This window comes from Natrix helvetica (assembly GCF_964273705.1).
Source record: "Natrix helvetica genome assembly, chromosome: 1".
NCBI lineage: Eukaryota > Metazoa > Chordata > Lepidosauria > Squamata > Natricidae > Natrix > Natrix helvetica.
Genome location: NC_138548.1, coordinates 105,426,779 through 105,444,881, shown reverse-complemented (window position 1 = coordinate 105,444,881; position 18,103 = coordinate 105,426,779). Strand labels below are relative to the sequence as shown.

The following is an 18,103-nucleotide window of genomic DNA, read 5'->3' as shown; positions in this document are numbered from 1 at the left end:
TGCACTTACTACTTAAATAAGAATAAAATAAGTACACAAAATAATAAAACAGCTACTTACAGGGGAAGTATGGCTGTCCTTGCCGGTCTTCAACATTACTGACCACCTTACACACACACTTCCAGTCCCTCTGCCTCTTCCCTCTTCCTGAATTCACTCAGACGTTTTTAAGACCCACAGCCTGTGCACACGCACACACTCTTCTAGCAGCCTCTCTGCCTCTTCCCTCTTCCCCAACATCCACCCACCCCAGCCACTCACTAGTTCTTTCTTCTTCTGGTTCTTCTTCTGAGAACAGAAGAAGCATGGTGAGGATTGGCATGGCGAGTGAAAGAGCAAAAGAGGGGAGGGGGCATTCCCATATGGGGCCAACGAGTACAGGAAGGCACGCTAAATTTCACCATCCAATACGGCTGTACCGGTTGAAACCCACCCCTGTGTAGGTCCCATTGGCAATCCTCTAAATGCAACATAGGTCTTCTTAACACCTATTTTTCTTAATTATGCTAAAAATTGTCAAACTTGATTTTATTGAAGGCCGCATCAGGGTTGTGTTTGATCTTGGGGGCCAGGGTGGGTGTAGCTGGGTGGCCAGCTTGACATCACTCATGGCCAGCTTGACATCACTCGTGTCAGGGGTACCTGTGGTGGCCCGAGTGCCCAGCCAGTGAAAACAGGCTCCCAAGCTCCATTTCGGCTGCGACAGCCTCCTGCAACCCTCTGCCAACAGAGTGAAAACCGAGCTCAGGAGGGCCACATGCAGCCCTTCCAAACTCCATTTTCAATGGCAGAAGCATTGTAGGCCAGTTCTTCGCTGTTTGCAGATGTCACACAAATATACACATCCTTCAGTACAGTGATGCATTAATAAAAAAAATGGAAGCCATTCTAAGACAGTGTTCTTAGTGCCAGAGGTCAAACATATACTAATGTATGGGACAATAGATTTAAACAGCTTTCTTATAAATTATCTTTCAAGCAAACTGGAAAACTATTTGAGGCTATAAATATGCATGAGCTGACCTCAAGCAGATTGTTCTTTTTCAGGGCTTTGTCCAAGCTTTGAAACTAACAAAGGAAGGGAAAACAGCAGGACAAAGGGAGGAAAGATTATAGTAAGTTTAGTGCGCTATATAGAGAAGGAGGAAATTTGAATGCATTTCTTACTTGCCCTATATTTTCCTCCAGTTCACAAAGAGCCACGTATTTTGAACTGGAGTAACACCACTCGCAGCTCAAATTAGACAAATCAAATAATGAGTCACTTCTCTTGGTTCCTTCCTGATGTTTTCAGTGATAGTACACTTCTTACTGCATCTTTTATGTTATTCTGGTGTCAATTTAAGAATTTCACTTTTCCCAAATTTCTCATTTAATTTCTGCAGTGACTTCTTTTTCTTTTTTACTCAATCTTACCTAGACCTGTCTCTGTGGCATGTATAATCTATTGAATGTCCAAATATTGCTTTCTAAATCATAAAGATTCAGAGTGTTCTATATAGCATAAGGAGAGAATTCACGATTCCTCTTCAGATCCTCAGGAAATACTATGTGCCAATTCATTTTACAAAAAAAAAAAAAAGAATTGCCAAAAAATAGTACAAAAAGGTCAGCCTGCAATCTTAACCCTCTCTTTAAACATCAAACGTTATGACTTTTTAAAGCAAATTCCTAGCACTATACACAATCTATGTTTGTTTACAAGACTTGTATAACAGCCCATCTTAAAACCACAACACATCCCTACAATTATATAAAACTGACATCATACAGAAAATAAAAGCCAAGGATAAAATGGAAACAAAGAAACTGGCACCACAATTCAACTTCTTGTGTCTGTCAACAGTTTTGTCTTCCAATTCCAACTTCATCTTATCACAGCACTTAGGGAAAGAGTTATCCACTTACAGCTTTCCATAAAGAAATGCACATTTTTATAAAACATACATACAGATCTATTCAATAACTAAATAAAAATAAGCACCATCACATAGATTAAACATTTGCTTTTTTAAAAATTCACTTCCAGCCAATATGGTTTAACTTTTAAAAAATTAAAATTCAGAGGAAGAAATAATTGCACTTCATCGCTAAGATATATTATCTGTTTATTTAATAGGCAGCTCATCTTTTCCCTGGTGACTGACACAAAAAGCACTCAAAAATAAAAGTAACATTTTATAAAATGCATTAAAACAATGAAATGTATCTATGAAACAAAACAAGGCCACTGAACAAACCAGCCCATCCATCAAAAGCCTGATTGAATAACTGACTAAATGGCTGAACAAGTAACAGAATAATTTCGAAATAATTTTTATATTGCTCTTCAGAAAAGGAGCCCAGGGAGGTGTCTAAAGACAGTAGCCTGACCTAAACAGAAAGTTCAAAAGATAAGAAACAGCCACTTCATGGGATAAAATGTCTACAAGAGAAGGAAATCTTGGCATTCCACTTGTGCTCAACTCCTATTATATAGAAATGTTTTTTCATCAAACCACTGATTTGATATTAAGTGGTTTCACTATAATAGTGGAATAATCAGACTTTTCTTTTTCATTTTCTTTCTTTTCTTTGTCCATACCAAGGAATTTCAAGAGTAAATGAGATTTTACAAGAGAGCTTGGTGATCTCATTGTTCCTTGCAATCAGGTTGTAGGGCTAAACATTGGAAGCGTAATGAAATTATGTGTTCATAAGCTCAGCATACATAATGGAATTCCTATTATTCAAACGGCTGTTACCAAGATTTTTTTAATATACAGAATGCATCTCTTTCCCGTGTAGCCCAATTTTGATGCTGCTCATACATTTCGTTCATTTTCCTTCACCCAAGTAGCAAATAATACCTTTGTTTTCCTAATTATACTACTTACACAAAAGGGGTTGTGTGTGATGCTTGTGAGTGATCAATATAGACACCAACAGCTCTGTTCTACTTTCTAACTATAACCTTTCACAGAGGTTTTTTCCCCCTCTGGAAAAATACATTTTTTTCATTCTGAATAAAATCATATGCAATTAGTCCAGTATTTTCTTTTTTTTTTAAAGGCATTCATCTACACTTTCATTTCCAAACAATTTATTGTCTGCTCATATTGTCACTGTATAAGTCCAGTATATTAGATTTTATTACAAGGGGTTGGTTTCATCTGTTTGTTTGTTTGTTAGATGCAAATTATATTTTGTAGTTTTGGCAACAAAGGCATTAGACACAATAATTATTTGAGCCAAGAGTGAACAGATTGCAGTGGGATTTATTACTATACATGCAATAAATGAATCATTATACTTGGAATGAGAAACATAAGGAATTAAGAATGAGCCGCAGTCTATAAAGCCCCACAAGAATTGAGAATTAGTCTCTAGTGCTTTATTTGAAGAAAATGCATCAAACTTTGGAAGAGGATCTTTTCAGGAGCAGAGAGGATGTTTCCTATATAGAATGCCAAGTAGGTGCAATTCAGGAAAGATTCTATCTGAATCCCAGGAAGACGTTACTCATCAGGGTATAAAAACCTAAAGTAGGCAGAATGGATGGACTATCCGCTCAATTTTCCTTTTGGTCAATTTCCCCTTTAACTGAGCAGGAGTTTGATTTCCAATTTCTACAACAGGGTTTTTAATTCAGCAAAGAACATTCTATATGAAAATCCATTCATATGTTTACGTTGATTTCTCCTACTTGATTGCCTTTCTATTTGCAGTTTTGTAACAGTAACCATTTTGAGCAGACAGATTTTCCTTAATGCATATTTTGTCCATATTTCTTCCATCACCTGCACTTTGTATAGGTTCACTGTTGTGCATTTTAAGATTATGAATAAACATACATCTCAGAAATGGGGAATGCGGGGTATTTATCTGTAACACTTACCGTTGAACTGCCAAAGCAAGGAAAGCCATGATTATCTCAGCTTTTTTGCATGCATCCTCACAGTCCAAAGCCTGAAAAGCAAAGGAACTATTAAAATTATAATTCTGAAATGTTGACTAGAGGATGGTTTTATTTTGCTTGTTTTTTAAGGAATGAACTTGACAAGGCAAGAACCAGAGTTCCTAGGTGACAGAGAATTATAGAACAGTATAGACCAGGTGTCTTCAAAGCCCATCAAAGAAACACCAAGTACCCATTGACTAGGTAGGAAGAAATTCCCTAAAATTTAAACCCTGCATCACAAGCCTATATAAGGGCTTTGATTTCTGTAGACAGTCTTCTGTATATGGCATCATTCTTGTCTGCAATAAAAAGATGAATCATACTGAGTTGTATCTGTTGGCCTTTTGCCCAATAAGCCTATTCTTAATGAAGGGATTAAAATATCTGGAGAGGCAAGATTTGACTGACAAGTGGATTAGAACCAACAAACACTTGATGGAAGTATTCCATAAATTCTTTGATTTATTTTTCATAAGGAAAAATATATTCTAACCTGATAGCCTTCAGGTGATGTTACTTCTATCATTGTCCAGCCATTCATCACAGGTGAGTAATGTCTGTTTATAGAAGAAACTTATAGCTCTAGTTTTTGGTGGGAAATGAACTTTGCAATGAATAAATGATATCATGTCCAGCTTTGCAATATGCCTCCATTGTTTCTGGAGGTAGCTAAAGTCTATTTCAAAGCTGTTTCTCTCATTGAAATTGAGAAAAGGAAGGAAGGCAGGAAAGAAGGAAGGAAGGCAGGAAGGAGGAGGGGAGGAGAGGGGAGGGGAGGAAAGAAGGAAGGAAGGTGGGTGCTTCTTTGCATTTTGGAAATTTGCAGCCAGAGCTTTTCTTTTTATCTTATTTGAAAGAAACCAGCTCCAGAATTCAGATCAGGATGGGGAGATGGGAAATAGATCTACTAGCAGTTGTAACAGCCTGGATTAATTTCAGGCACCTTTTATACTAGAATGAGAAGAATAGGAAGACAGAAAGATTGGTCACCTGGAAGTGTCTTAATAAATCTGGAAGGGATCAAGTTGGGAAAGGTTGCCTTAACAAACCAAGTGATTGTCTTGTTTTTACTCCAATAGACTAGATACCTACAATAGTGGTAGGTATGGGGTCTGGCTGCGTTTTTAAAATTGGACTTGAAATGCTTCCAATGTCATGAAAATCACCTCCACTTTGAAACTTGATCCGAGAAAGGACAGATAGAGCTGCTGTAGAGGTTAAAATAGAAAATACTAGTTTTATATTTGGAAAAATAACAACTGGCAAGTGCTAAAAAATTAGAAATGTATTTATTTGTTTATTTTTTTTATTTGACACATTTATATAGCTTTCCGTCTTATAACCTAGTTACAACAAATATATATTAACGTCTACAAAAATGTCCTAACACAAATCTTGGGAGAGAGTTCTTACAAACATTTTCCTTGCTTTGTTCCAAAATCTACAGGTAAGAAGCTAAAAGTGTTGTCCAAGCTACTTAGTCATTTCTCTTATAACTCACAAAATAACATTTGTTTGGAAATGTGCTTTCCTGGAAATAAATCCATTACTTCCAGGAAAGAGCATTTCCAAATAAATATTATTTTGTGAATTATAAGTGAAATGACTAAGTAGTTTGGACAACACTTTTGGCTTCTTTATTAAGATATTTATTTCTAACAACAACAACTGCAGCAGCGACAACAGGAATATTAGAAATTGAATGTAATGGTGCCAACTGAACCTAAGCGGCTCTTGTGGTTTAAATTCACATTAGTAAACACTTTGCCAGTCCCACTTCATAATGCAGCTGGACATTTTTATAAAATGTAATTAAGATTTTCCAGATAAACCATTTTGATAAAGTAATACTTTGAATTGGAAAACAAAAACATATTTTTTCACATCTACAGCTTTCCTTTCTCCTGAAGAAAACGTAATACTTGGATTTTGTTTTTAAAACCAATCACAAATCACATACAAAAAAAATCATTGTTTTTTTTCAAATAATTAGTTTTTCAAAATACTGTTTTCATATACTTTGTATTTGTAAATGTAGACCCTCTTTAAAATGATCAAATGTAACAAAAATATTCTGGAAAGACTCTTACATATACAAGAAGATGCTGCACAGATATAAAACCGGCTTGTACAGTATATGCTGGATAAGAGACCACGCAGGAACAAGAATCCTGATAATGTTCTGGAAGTCTCTCAAGACCTGGTTTTGTCATTGGTTATGAATTCCCTAAGACAGGGGTGTCCAAACTTGGGAACTTTAAGACTTATGGACTTCAACTCCCAGAATTCCCCAGCCTGGCTGGGGAATTCTGGGAGTTGAAGTCCACAAGTCTTAAAGTTCCCAAGTTTGGACACCCCTGCCCTAAGAGTTTCCAGTCTTCATCCTCTTTTTCTTGTACATGCTATCTAAGCTGTGTTGTCTCCTGCTCCTCTGGCACTACTAGAAGTTTGTTCTGATTTAAAGAGATCCTTTAAATCTGAAAAAGGGAGAGGGTGGCTCAGTGGCTAAGATGCTGAGCTTCTCGATCAAAAAATTCAGCAGTTCAGTGGTTCGAATCCCTAGCGCCACATAATGGAATGAGCTCCCGTTACTTGTCCCAGCTACTGTCAACTTAGCAGTTTGAAAGCACATAAAAATGCAAGTAGAAAAATAGAGACCACCTTTGGTGGGAAGGTAACAGTGTTCTGTGCACTTTTGGTGTTTAGTCATGCCAGTCACATGACCAAGGAGACATCTTCGGACAGCGCTGGCTCTTTGGCTTTGAAACGGAGATGAGCACCACCCCCTAGAGTCGGGAACTACTAGCATACATTGTGAGGGTAATCTTTACCTTAAATCTGAAAGGTTTATGTAGAGAGAAACCCACATTTTGGATGTAATAATCTAGAACTGCAATCTAGAAATAGTTTTGAAATCAAATGTAAAAAATAAATCTGACATAAAATTTAAGAAAGGAACAAGAATCCTTATGCATCTTATTATGCATATCATATCTTCACAGCACTTAGCAAACAGGACAAGGCAGGGGAAAGTTACAACCACTGGATAACTCTTTAATAACTAAAATAAATGTTCTCTTAATTCTGCACTACAATACTGAACCACTACATGATTATATAAAATTAAATAGAGTTTTGGGTACCATGAACACAGGAGAATGAGGTACATGCCAATCTTGCAAATTTTCTGGTGTAACCATCAGAATTAGGGTTATGGAATGCATTAGCAGATTATAATCAATCAATGCACTACACTGCCTATTGTCTTTTCAAGTTTCAAATGAATGTGTTCAATAATATGATGCCTTGGATTACAGGCAGCATTTTCTAAGTAACCAGTAGCCAATTTTGTCTAGTGGTTAAAGCACCAGACTTGAAAGCAAGAGAGTATGAGTTCAAGCCTTGGCTTGGTCATGAAAGCCAGCTGGGACTTTGGGCCATTTACATTCTCTCAGTCTAACCCACCTCACATAGCTGTTCTTGTGGAGAAAATAGGAGGAAGGTGCCAGAGTTTGTTGCAAAACTCCCATCCAGAAAACACACACAGGTAGCTGATTCAGCAGGATTCATTAACTTCTTTATATACATAACACATGAGTAAATGTACAATACCAATAGTGGTTTCTTCAATGTGGTAGTAGTTACATGCAAAACACAAGCAGAGGAGAGATTGATTTCAGTTCAGAGTTCAAAGCTTAATACAGATTAAATTAGTTCTCTTGCACAGACTCATAACTACATAGGTAAGCCACGCCCAGGCTCTCAGCCATCTGACATGGCTTTCAGTCAACAAATAGTTCCCATTGGCTGACCCAGTTGCCATGCCTATACATTGGCTGACCTTGTTACCATGTCCTTTTCCAGTCAGTCCCCAATGGCTGACCTGTTGCTATGTGCTATTCCAGTTCATGAATATTCTGACAGGAGGTGTCAGAATGTTCTTAACCACCTTGAGTAATTTGAGTAAAATAAATTGAAAACATTTTACTATTGTATGAGTTTTAACTTTTAACTTTCTGGTGGAATAGAAGTCTATATTTGTAATGGACATTGGCAAACGGTCAGTTGATAATAAATTACTAGAGAGCTGCAATAACATATTGTTAATTTTGTCTTCATCAGATTACAGGTTTGAAGAAACTTAAAGAATAGGTGTTGCAGGTTTAAATTACATAGTAGTTGTCACTGTAATGCTTTTGCTCAGAGTTATGAAAATGTTTTGTGAAGTAGAAAGAAACATTTGGTTTCTGTCTTTGTTATATCCAAGATCCTGCTTTACTTGATCAACCATACAGTACACCACCATTAGATGTTATACAAAAGCATAGGACTGACTTCTGGCTAGAAGTTCTGATCGTATCCCAAGGCTCAGCTTGAAATCTTCAGGAAAAAGAACAGATCAAATGAAGTGATAAAGGGCATCTGGGAAAATTAAAAGAGACGCTGAAGAGTAATCTCTCAGTTTGCTTTCTTGGAAGTGATTATGTTGTAAACAGCAACACTTATCCTGGCAGCCATCCTATAGTACCCACAATGTGCTCTCAAGATTTCAAATGTGCCCTTCACCCAAAAAAGGAATTTTAGACCAAGCTCTCCCTCCCTCCCTCCCTCCCTCCCTCCTTCTTTCTCTCTTTCACACACATACAGAGAGAGAGAGAGAAATGCGCACACAAACATAACACACATTTGAAGAGATGGAAGAATAAACAACAAAGACATAAAGTTATATTACCCTACTCTTATTTTAAATTGTTTGTATAGAATTTTATTTGCGATATGTGTTTGAAATATGTGCTTTGATATGACCTATAGGCTAATCAATAAAGCTACAATAATAATAACAAAGAATCAACTTAAAGATTAGCAAATTTGTCAAAGGTTTTGTGGATTTTATCATCTGTAGCCTCAAAAATCTCATAGTTGGGATAGTTTATTTAGGGTTTTAAAAAGATGAAAAATACTGGTTTAATTCCAAGCCCAGATTGCAATTACCGGAGGGATCTGAGAGCATGACCTGATAAACAATGGTGGCATTTCATATTATTTTCAACCTGTCACAACTATTCCTCATCTTTCAATTGATTAAACCAGATTACTGCTTTTGACATTGCCCAGAACTTCAAAGCCAGCATTGGCCTTATAGGAAAATACTGGTACTCTGGAAATACGTAGCACAACAAGACAGATACATGGAAAAGTCTTAGAGATTATGTCTCTCGAGAGAATAAACAGGATGTTTTTTATCCAGAAATATTATTCCAAAAATACTACTTTTAATTTTCCCATGCTTTTTTCCTCAGTGTAAAAGACGGAAGGAGAAAATAAAATAAAAGGACACAGGGAAGAAACAACATCATTAAAAGACTATTCATGGTTGCATGTTAATAGGAGAAAGAGAGTTCCAACAGGGGGCAAAAGTAATGGTTCTTTACTAAAATTTAAAATGTATAACTGGAAAATAAAAGAACTACAGGTAGTCCTTGACTTATGACAGCTTGTTTAGAGACTGTTTGAAGTGACAACAGCACTGAAAAAAGTGACTTATGACCATTTTTCACACATATGACCGTTGCAGCATCCCCATAGTCACATGATGTATATTCAGATGGTTGGTAACCCAACTCACATTCAGTGTCCTAGAATCATGTCATCCCCTTTTGTAACCTTCTCCTGGGCAAAGTCAATAGGGAGCTCAGATTCATTTAACAATTGTGTTACAAATGTAAGAACTGCAGGGATTCACTTAACAAATGTGGTGAGAAAGTAGAGTACAACTCTTTCATCCTTCCTAATTGAGCAATAGCCAGGCTGACTGGTGACTGTAAATCTTTCAATGGTTGGAGGATCAAAAAAAAAAAACCTCTATGATTGACAAAAACAATCCAATCTCATTAAAAAAAAGTTCAGATGCATTTTTGCCATGTCGCCTTCCAGCCATACTTTCCCAAAAACTTTTTGAAAGGTTTTAGCAGGCATGTTAAGCTGCATTTCTTTCAAGATTCTCTATCTACTGCTAATGGATCTAATGAATTTAGGAGGGGGAGGGGGAGGGGAGGGGGAGGGGAGGAGGAGGAGGAGGAGGAGGAGAAGAAGAAGAAGAAGAAGAAGAAGAAGAAGAAGAAGAAGAAGAAGAAGAAGAAGAAGAAGAAGAAGAAGAAGAAGAAGAAGAAGAAGAAGAAGAAGAAGAAGAAGAAGAAGAAAACCCAACATTTAAGAAATTTCATTGCTCGTGAACTTACAATGTTGAAAGATCAAGGCAGTTATACATAAAGGCTTAAAATGGATAATTCACAAGGCCAGATGTCCAGGCTGTTTAACTACCTTGCTTCTCTCTGATCCAGAAAATTTAGCCTTTATTGATCAGCACAAACTCTGGCTGTAGACACATCAGGGTGGAGGGAGATAATTAAATTAAGGTGATCCAAAACCCAGGTACAGTTATAAACACCATTATTGTATTCATTATAAACAAAGCAGGTAGGGGGAAGAAAATGCCACATTTAGGTGATATTTTCTTTTCTTTTTTACAGACTGATTATGTAATTTACAAGAAAGGGGACTTTGAGCTTTAAGTGCTTATGGGCTTTATTCAGCTTGCTGTATTGATGGTCCCATTAAGATTATTCCATTTTAGACCCTTGAACGCATTAAAGCCATGACTTACTCACATCCATTTGGCTAATGATACCCTATTCCTCTGAAAGTAAATGACAGCTATTTACAGTAAATTATTCAATTAGCTAGAGAGAGAAGTGCTGTGTTCGTTTTATATTGTTTGACGTAGCAAAAACAGAAGTGTGCAAGTATGCAGGTGGGGCATTTTAATCTTACAGAATCAATTGTTTAATCTACAACCCGAGAGTAAATAAATATACTCCCACGTGTGGATGTCAGCATCCAATTACCATAGCAAAGAGGGTGGGGGGCGCTGAAGTTTATTTGCAATTTAATGCTAACCACAGGCTATATAACTTCCTTCTCTTGTTATGGCTAACAAAATAAACAGATCCCCATCCCATTCACTGGCCATTACAGAATTATAAACACATTTTAAAATGCCATAATGAAAGTGACATAAAATACAAAAGTATGTAGTAGAAAACAAATTGTGTTTTTTTTTCCGAAGCAAAGATCTGGTATAATTTGTTTGGGACAAGCGTTATTTAAAATGACTTTGAAATGACCAGTCAATCACAGTATGTTTTTAGGGAGCTGGCAAGAATATAAATCGAAGAAAGAGAGGATTTAAGCACCAAAAATCATCCTCTTTTGATGACTACTATTCAACAGCTTCCAATGAAAACTTCAGAATTTAATGCACAGCCATGGAACCAGAGAGAATCATACTTAAACTAGCCCAGCAAAATCCCTGAAAGTCAAACCCCCTGGCTGGTGACAGCTTTGATGGTGTCTAACCATCGTGTTCTTTGGTGGCCTGGTTTCCTTCTACCACTAACTGTTCCCAACATAATTGCTTTCTCCAGTGACATGGCCGAAATAAGTGAGATGCAGTTTTGTGGTTTTTTTTTCTTCTTCTAGTGACATGTCTGGTGTTATGCACTCCAGTACTTAACTTGCTTGTTGGTCACAATAAATATTCAGGAGCCTTCTCCAGCACACAGCTCAAATGAGTTGGTTTTCTTCCTGTCTTGCTTATTTAAGGTCCAGCTTTCACAACCATAAATAGCTATGGGGAACATAATAGAGCAGACTAACCTACATTTGTTTGTTAGGCTGATGTCCTTGCTTTTCCATATTTGGCTTATATCCATCATTGTTGTGCAATCCAGTGCAATCTCACGTTTTATTTCTAGGCTGCATTTACCACTTTGAGTGATCTGCGGCCCTAAGAAAGTGAATTTTCCCATTCATTCTATCCCTTCACCATCAATTTTTATTTCAATGTTTCCATTCCTTGCATTCCTTGGGTGGCATATAAATTTAATAAATAAAAAATTAATAATTTTACCATTTTTTCCTCATTTGAAATTTTCTCAAGTTTATTCTTGCATTAACTGTTATAGGACTGTTGTCATACTTCCACAGTCAGATTAAATTGTCTTGTGCGGTGCCAACAGAGGCAGCTTTCATATTGTTGAATACATTTTGAAGGCAGCAATTAGCAAGCATCAAACAAAGAAAGTGTTTTATAGCGACTCTCCAGTCCAAGTCACAGTTACTAGGAACAAAGCAACACTGACCAAAATGAGACTTTGTCAATCCTTGGGGGGGGGGGGATGGAGCAGGGGTGGATTCCAGCAGTCAATACTTCCAGTTCTCTCATGGGCACTTTGTGCGCACGTGCACACGTGCAGTGCAATAAAAATTGCAAAAAACAAGATGGCGGCGCCCATACAGTACTGGCCACAAAATCGGTTTGGGGGCGTGGCACACCTGGGTCACTGCCGGTTCCAGCAACCCAGGCCACCAAACCATTACCGGTTCGGCCAAACTGGTCCGAACCAGTAGGAACCCACCACTTGGCCGGAGGCAATCCTATGCAGCTGGGGGTCACAAGGTGAGGTGAGATGAATGGGTGGCTCTTCCTATAGGGAAGAATGCCATGCACAAGAATGGGAGAGTTTTCTTCTTCCTTTCCAGTGCTATGAGAATCACATTTTTCTCTCACAACTAGGACACTTATGGAAGAAGTTCAGTCTGTACTTTTTTCCCTTTAATGTTGCACCACACACATTAGTAGGGAAGGATTTTTTTGTGTATTCCGGAACAAGGAATCACAGGCTGAGGCAAGAGGCAAGTCAACCAGAAGTGTTTATTGCAACTCAGAAGGAACAGAACAAACAACTCTGGTTTGACAGCTTTATATAAGGCAGCTGTCAAACTGGCAACCAATTAGAACTCGTAATTCCCCCACCAGCAAGCTCAGTGCGTCTTGACCAATGAGAGCTCTGTTACTGCACTGATTGACACCTGAGATACAACACCACTTTCCCCCCGGACCGCGCATGCGTAGTCTGAAAGGTAGGCCAGCTGGCGCTGGATCCTTTCTGAACATCATAGACTGAGGCTTGGCGTCGGCCCCGCAGTAGGAGAAGTTGGGTTCGCAGTCAGGGCTGAACGGCGACACTCACCCGGCCCTCTGGGAGATTCTGATGGAAACACGGGTTTAGCAGGTGAGTTGTCTTTCGCGGTGTTGGCGGTTGTGGTCAGCCTAGTGATCAGGGGTGAGGAACTTGGCCGGTAGGCGGCGTTCTGAGGTTCGCTGCTTCCGTGGTAGTCTGCGGTGGTAGGGCCTGCGGGTGCCAATTCAATGGAGTCTGGGTGTTCAGGGGCAGCCAAGCCCATGATGCCTCTCAATGGTGCAGTTGATCTATATGCCACCACCATACCTGACCATCTCTCAGTAGGACCCTGTAAGAGCAGGGTCCTATTATTTCCATGATTTCCCCTGGCACCCATTTTGGAGTTCCTGCAACATTTTGGGCAAACACCCAATCCCCGATAGCAAACCCCTGCATGTTGTACTCTCTAAGAGGTCCTTGACTGGTGACATAATTGGGATGTATGCAATCCAGAGTTGTGCGGAGTCTCCTGCCCATCACAAGCTCCGCTGGCATTTTGTTAGTCAAAGGACAAGGGGTTGTATGTTGCAGTAACAAATAGTGCAATATTTTGTCCTATAAATTACCTACCCCCATCCATCCCACCGCTTCCTTGGCCGAGCGGACCACTCGTTCCGCTCAGCCATTGCTAGCTGGATGGAACGGGGCCATCAGTGCCTGCCGAATACCCAGGGAGGCTAAAAATGTTTGGAATATGGCAGCCATCCATTGTGATCCATTATCAGTGACCACAATGTCCGGCAACCCATGGCATGCAAACAACTTCTATAGCACCCTAATCATAGAGTCCACCATGGTAGAGCCCATGGGCACAACCTCAACCCATTTGGAAAAAGCATCTACTGCTACTAAAATCATACCCCCCTTGATTGGGCCAGCAAAATCCAGATGTAACCTGGACCATGGGCATGGTGGGGTCTCCCATTCCCTAACCTTGGCTATTTGTGGTGCGGTGCAGGAAATTTGACACGTCGGACACTGGCCAACCCACGCTTGAATGGCCTCATCCATTCATGGCCACCAGACTGCACTGCGGGCCAGGGTTTCATATGTGCTGTGCCCGGGTGACCCACATGTAATCTCCTCAATATTTGGGTCTGCAGGGTTATTGGCACCACACCTCGGTTGCCCCATAGCAAGCACCCTTTAAAAGCCAACAATTCCATCCGCCTGCGATAATAGGGTAGGTAATCCTGTGTTATGGAATATGTAGGCCATCCTCTGAGCACATAGTCAAGGACTAGGGACAGTATTTTTTCAGTGCGAGAGCATGCTGCAATATCAGTAGCCATAAGTGGTAAGTTAATGTCCTCCATGGCTAGAACAGTGGATGTAGGAGCGGGGTCCTGCACTGGGATTGGCAACGGGCATCGACTTAATGTGTCAGCATGCCCCAGGCTCTTCCCAGGCCGATGCTCCAGACGGTATGAATAAGAAGCTAGGAACTCTGACCAGTGCAACATATGCGGTGAGAGTATCTGCGGAGTCTGTCGGTCGCCAGCCAGAATGCCCAGTAGGGGCTTATGGTCTGTGACTAATAGGAACCGGCAGCCATACAAGTAATCGTGGAGTCTTTTTACCCCAGCCACGGCCACCAGCGCCTCCTTATCGACTTGACCATAATTACGTTCAGTTGTCGATAAGGTGCACGAGAAGTAGGCAATAGGTGCCTCATGTCCGTTAGGGCTAGGACAGCGCCAATGCCTTAAGGTGATGCATCACAAGTGAGGGTCAAGGGAAGTCGCTCGTTATACTGTATGAGGACTGCTGATGACGTGAGAAGGGCCTTTACTGCTGCAAAAGCCTTTGCTTCCCTAGCGCCCCAATGCCACACCGCCGACCCATCAAGTAGTCAGTGGAGTGGCTCCACCACTGACGCCTTATGCGGGAGGAAAACCGCATAAAAATTAAGCAGTCCTAAGAATGCTTGGAGTTAACTCTTTGATTTAGGGGTAGGGGCATTGTGGATGGCGTCCACCTTGGACTTGGTAGGGTAGATCCCCTCAGCATCAATTAGGAACCCTAAGAAGTCTACCGAGGGCACTCCCAGTTGGCATTTACTCTTTTTTAAACGTAGCCCGGCATTCTTAAACCACTGTAAAACAGCCCGTAATTTGTGTATGAGGTCTGCCCAGTGCTTTGCAGCCAGTAAGATATCATCAAAATAGGGACCACTCCATCAAGCCCCTGGAGAAGCTGTTCCATTAAACATTTAAAAATACCTGAAGCCACGCAGACTCCGAATTGGAGCCTGCGGCATCGGAAGGCCCCCTTTTGTGTCACAATTGTTTGGGCATTGGCCGGGGCTTCGCCAACAGACAGCTGTTGATAAGCTTGCGCCATGTCCAATTTAGCAAAGATCCGTCCCTGTCCCAAAGTGTGCAATAAGTGTTGCACCACTGGAACAGGATACAGATTGGACTGTAAGGCTTTATTCAAAGTATTTTTATAATCCACACAGATCCTAATGGACCCGTCAGCCTTCACAGGGGGGGTGCCCTTATAATTACCCACTGTCCCATCAAAGACATCCACGAATTCTTTAGCTAGGTCTTCAAAGTCATCAGAAATGGTAGATGCGTGAATGCCGGCAACAGTCAGGCCCAGGGGCTCAAACTAATCAATACCCAACAGAGTAGCCAGTGGATTGGCAACTAAAATGAGTGGCAAATGTCCTTTAAAGCCCAGGCACTCAACCAACACCGACATTTTGCCCAGCAGTGGAATAGAGTTCCCCTGATAATCTCAGAGACAGCAACTGCAATGAGAAAGAGAGTCTTTAGAAAGATTAGGCATTATGTGTTTCAGGGTTTGCCAGGAGATGATCGATTTGGCCAACCCAGTATCGATCTCCATTTTGCATGGGGATCCCTCAATTAGCACAGTGAGGAAAAAAAATTCCCTTTAGAAGCACTCTCTCCTGCAGATCGCACATCCCATTCTTCTTGTGGTGGGTCGTCATCTATAGCGGAGCAGGACATTTTGGGCCTCCCGGGTTGCCTAGCAGTCTTCTTTCCCCCGTAGCTGACCCCTGCCTGCTGGGTGCAGGCATGGTAGAGCGGCATATGCTGGCCAAATGGCCCTTCCTGCCGCAGTGTCTGCAAATGGCTGATTTAAAACGGCAATTTGATCTGTAGTGGTTGCCTCCGCAACTGAGGCAACCTTCCTGCGGTCATTTGGCGGGTCATGTCTTGAGGTGGTCGATTCCCTCATAGTCCTCATCTCCCTCTCCCTCAGGCTTTCCTGTTGGTTGACTGCAGCCGATTTCAGTCCCAAAGAGGCTGTCACCAAGTAGCGCTGAATTTGGACTGACGATCTCTCGGCCATTTTGGCAGCTTTAGCCTCATCGACCGCTATCTGGAGAGTGATTTCAGAATGAGCCAACAACCTCCGTTGTAGTTGCAAGTCCCTAACTCTACACACAAATTGCTCCAGAAGCGCGTCATCTAACACAGGAAACTCACAAATGATCACTTCTCTATGAAGTGTGGCCATATACTGGCTTATCGATTCTACCTCTTGTTGGAGACACTGTCTGAAAGCATGTCTTCTGGTGATCTTTGACGGGGCCGGAGCGTAGTGATTTTTTAATTTAGTCAAGAGCAGCTCCCATGGCACTGTATTGACTGACATTGGTGCTGACAGGGCTCGCGCTGTCCCAAACATTTCCGGCCCACAGGCACTAAGGAAATATCCTTGCTTTCTATCACTATTCACTTCAGCCAGTTCATTAGCCATTAGGAAGCATTCGAACCATTCTAGGAAGGCCTCCCACGATTCTCTATCTCCGCTAAATGGCGCAAAAGTAGGCATAGTCTCCATTCTGAAGCTGGAATTGTATCGGTAGCTGCGGAACTGAGGGAAATTAGAATCCCACCCTCGTCGCCAGTTTTGTGTACTCCGGAACAAGGAATCACAGGCTGAGGCGAGAGGCAAGTCAAGCAGAAGTGTTTATTACAACTCAGAAGGAACAGAACAAACAACTCCAGTTTGACAGCTTTTTATAAGGCAGCTGTCAAACCAGCAACCAATTAGAACTCGTAATTCCTCCACCAGCAAGCTCAGAGTGTCATGACCAATGAGAGCTCTGTTACTGCACTGATTGACACCTGAGATACAACAGATTTGGCTTTGATTTTGCCAGCAAGAGAAGGGTTACCTCTAGCTTCCCTGTTCAATTAGGTAAATAATATTTGGCATTCAGCCAGATATCAAGAGAACATCTTTTGGCCCTGACAGAACGCACGTAAGACTGCATTGTGTACGCAAAAATTAGGTAACACAAAACATTTTCTTTCCACAGCATTATTTGAAAGCCCGTAGAGCACTTGTAAAAGCAATACATTATACTTTTATCTTTGGAAATCTTTTTTTTTCAACTTTGAGGAATCAAGCTGCTAGCCACATTTTTGGTGGAAACAAAAATTGCAAGATGCACAAAACGGGGCTACATATATTTCAAGCTGTTAAGGGGATTCTTAGATTTTCCCTTACTCTTTATTGATGCTTTAAATATATCTAGTAATGTTCTCCCAAAGAATCTAATTTTCAGATGAGGCAATCTCACCAAAATGACTGAATGTAACTAGCAATCCTATGTTTTATATTAGCAAGTTATAATTCCTAGTGGGATTAATTTAAATAAAAACTGGACATCTGAGCCATAGATCCACAGTGATATGTTTTTAAAACATTTCTATTTATTTATATTAGTGTTCATATTTATCATGAATTACAGATGCACTGTCAGGCATTATTATTTTTTATATTTTATTTATTATGTTTAAGTTTACAGAGTTGAAGAAACATTTTCAGATGGGAGAAAATTAATGCAATGCAGAATGCTTTTAATAAATATCCTTTAAAATTCTGTTTTATTTAACAAATTATTATTTACTAGTGAAATTAAGGGCAAACATGGCAGGGTTCCTATTGCTTCCTAATCAGTGTTCACTCCTTTGCTCTGCCCATCACAGTGACATTTTCCAGTGAGGTCCTCAGTCTAATTTGCTAATTGACTAGTTCTTACAGTCTGAATACCAATAAAAACAGACCAAATCAGATTAATAGAAAAGACAAG

At 40.2% G+C, this 18,103-nt stretch overlaps 1 protein-coding gene across 1 annotated transcript in view; it reads right to left on the bottom strand.

The window, feature by feature from the left end:
* Positions 1-18,103, bottom strand: part of INSC (INSC spindle orientation adaptor protein) — a gene marked incomplete at its 3' end in the record, with an annotated part of 133,736 nt that overhangs the window by 90,567 nt on the left and 25,066 nt on the right. Inside the window, exon 2 of the mRNA XM_081938319.1 lies at positions 3,878-3,948. Within this exon, the coding sequence (XP_081794445.1) occupies positions 3,878-3,906 (29 nt within the window). The 5' untranslated portion in view covers positions 3,907-3,948. The remainder of the gene's footprint in view (positions 1-3,877; positions 3,949-18,103) is intronic.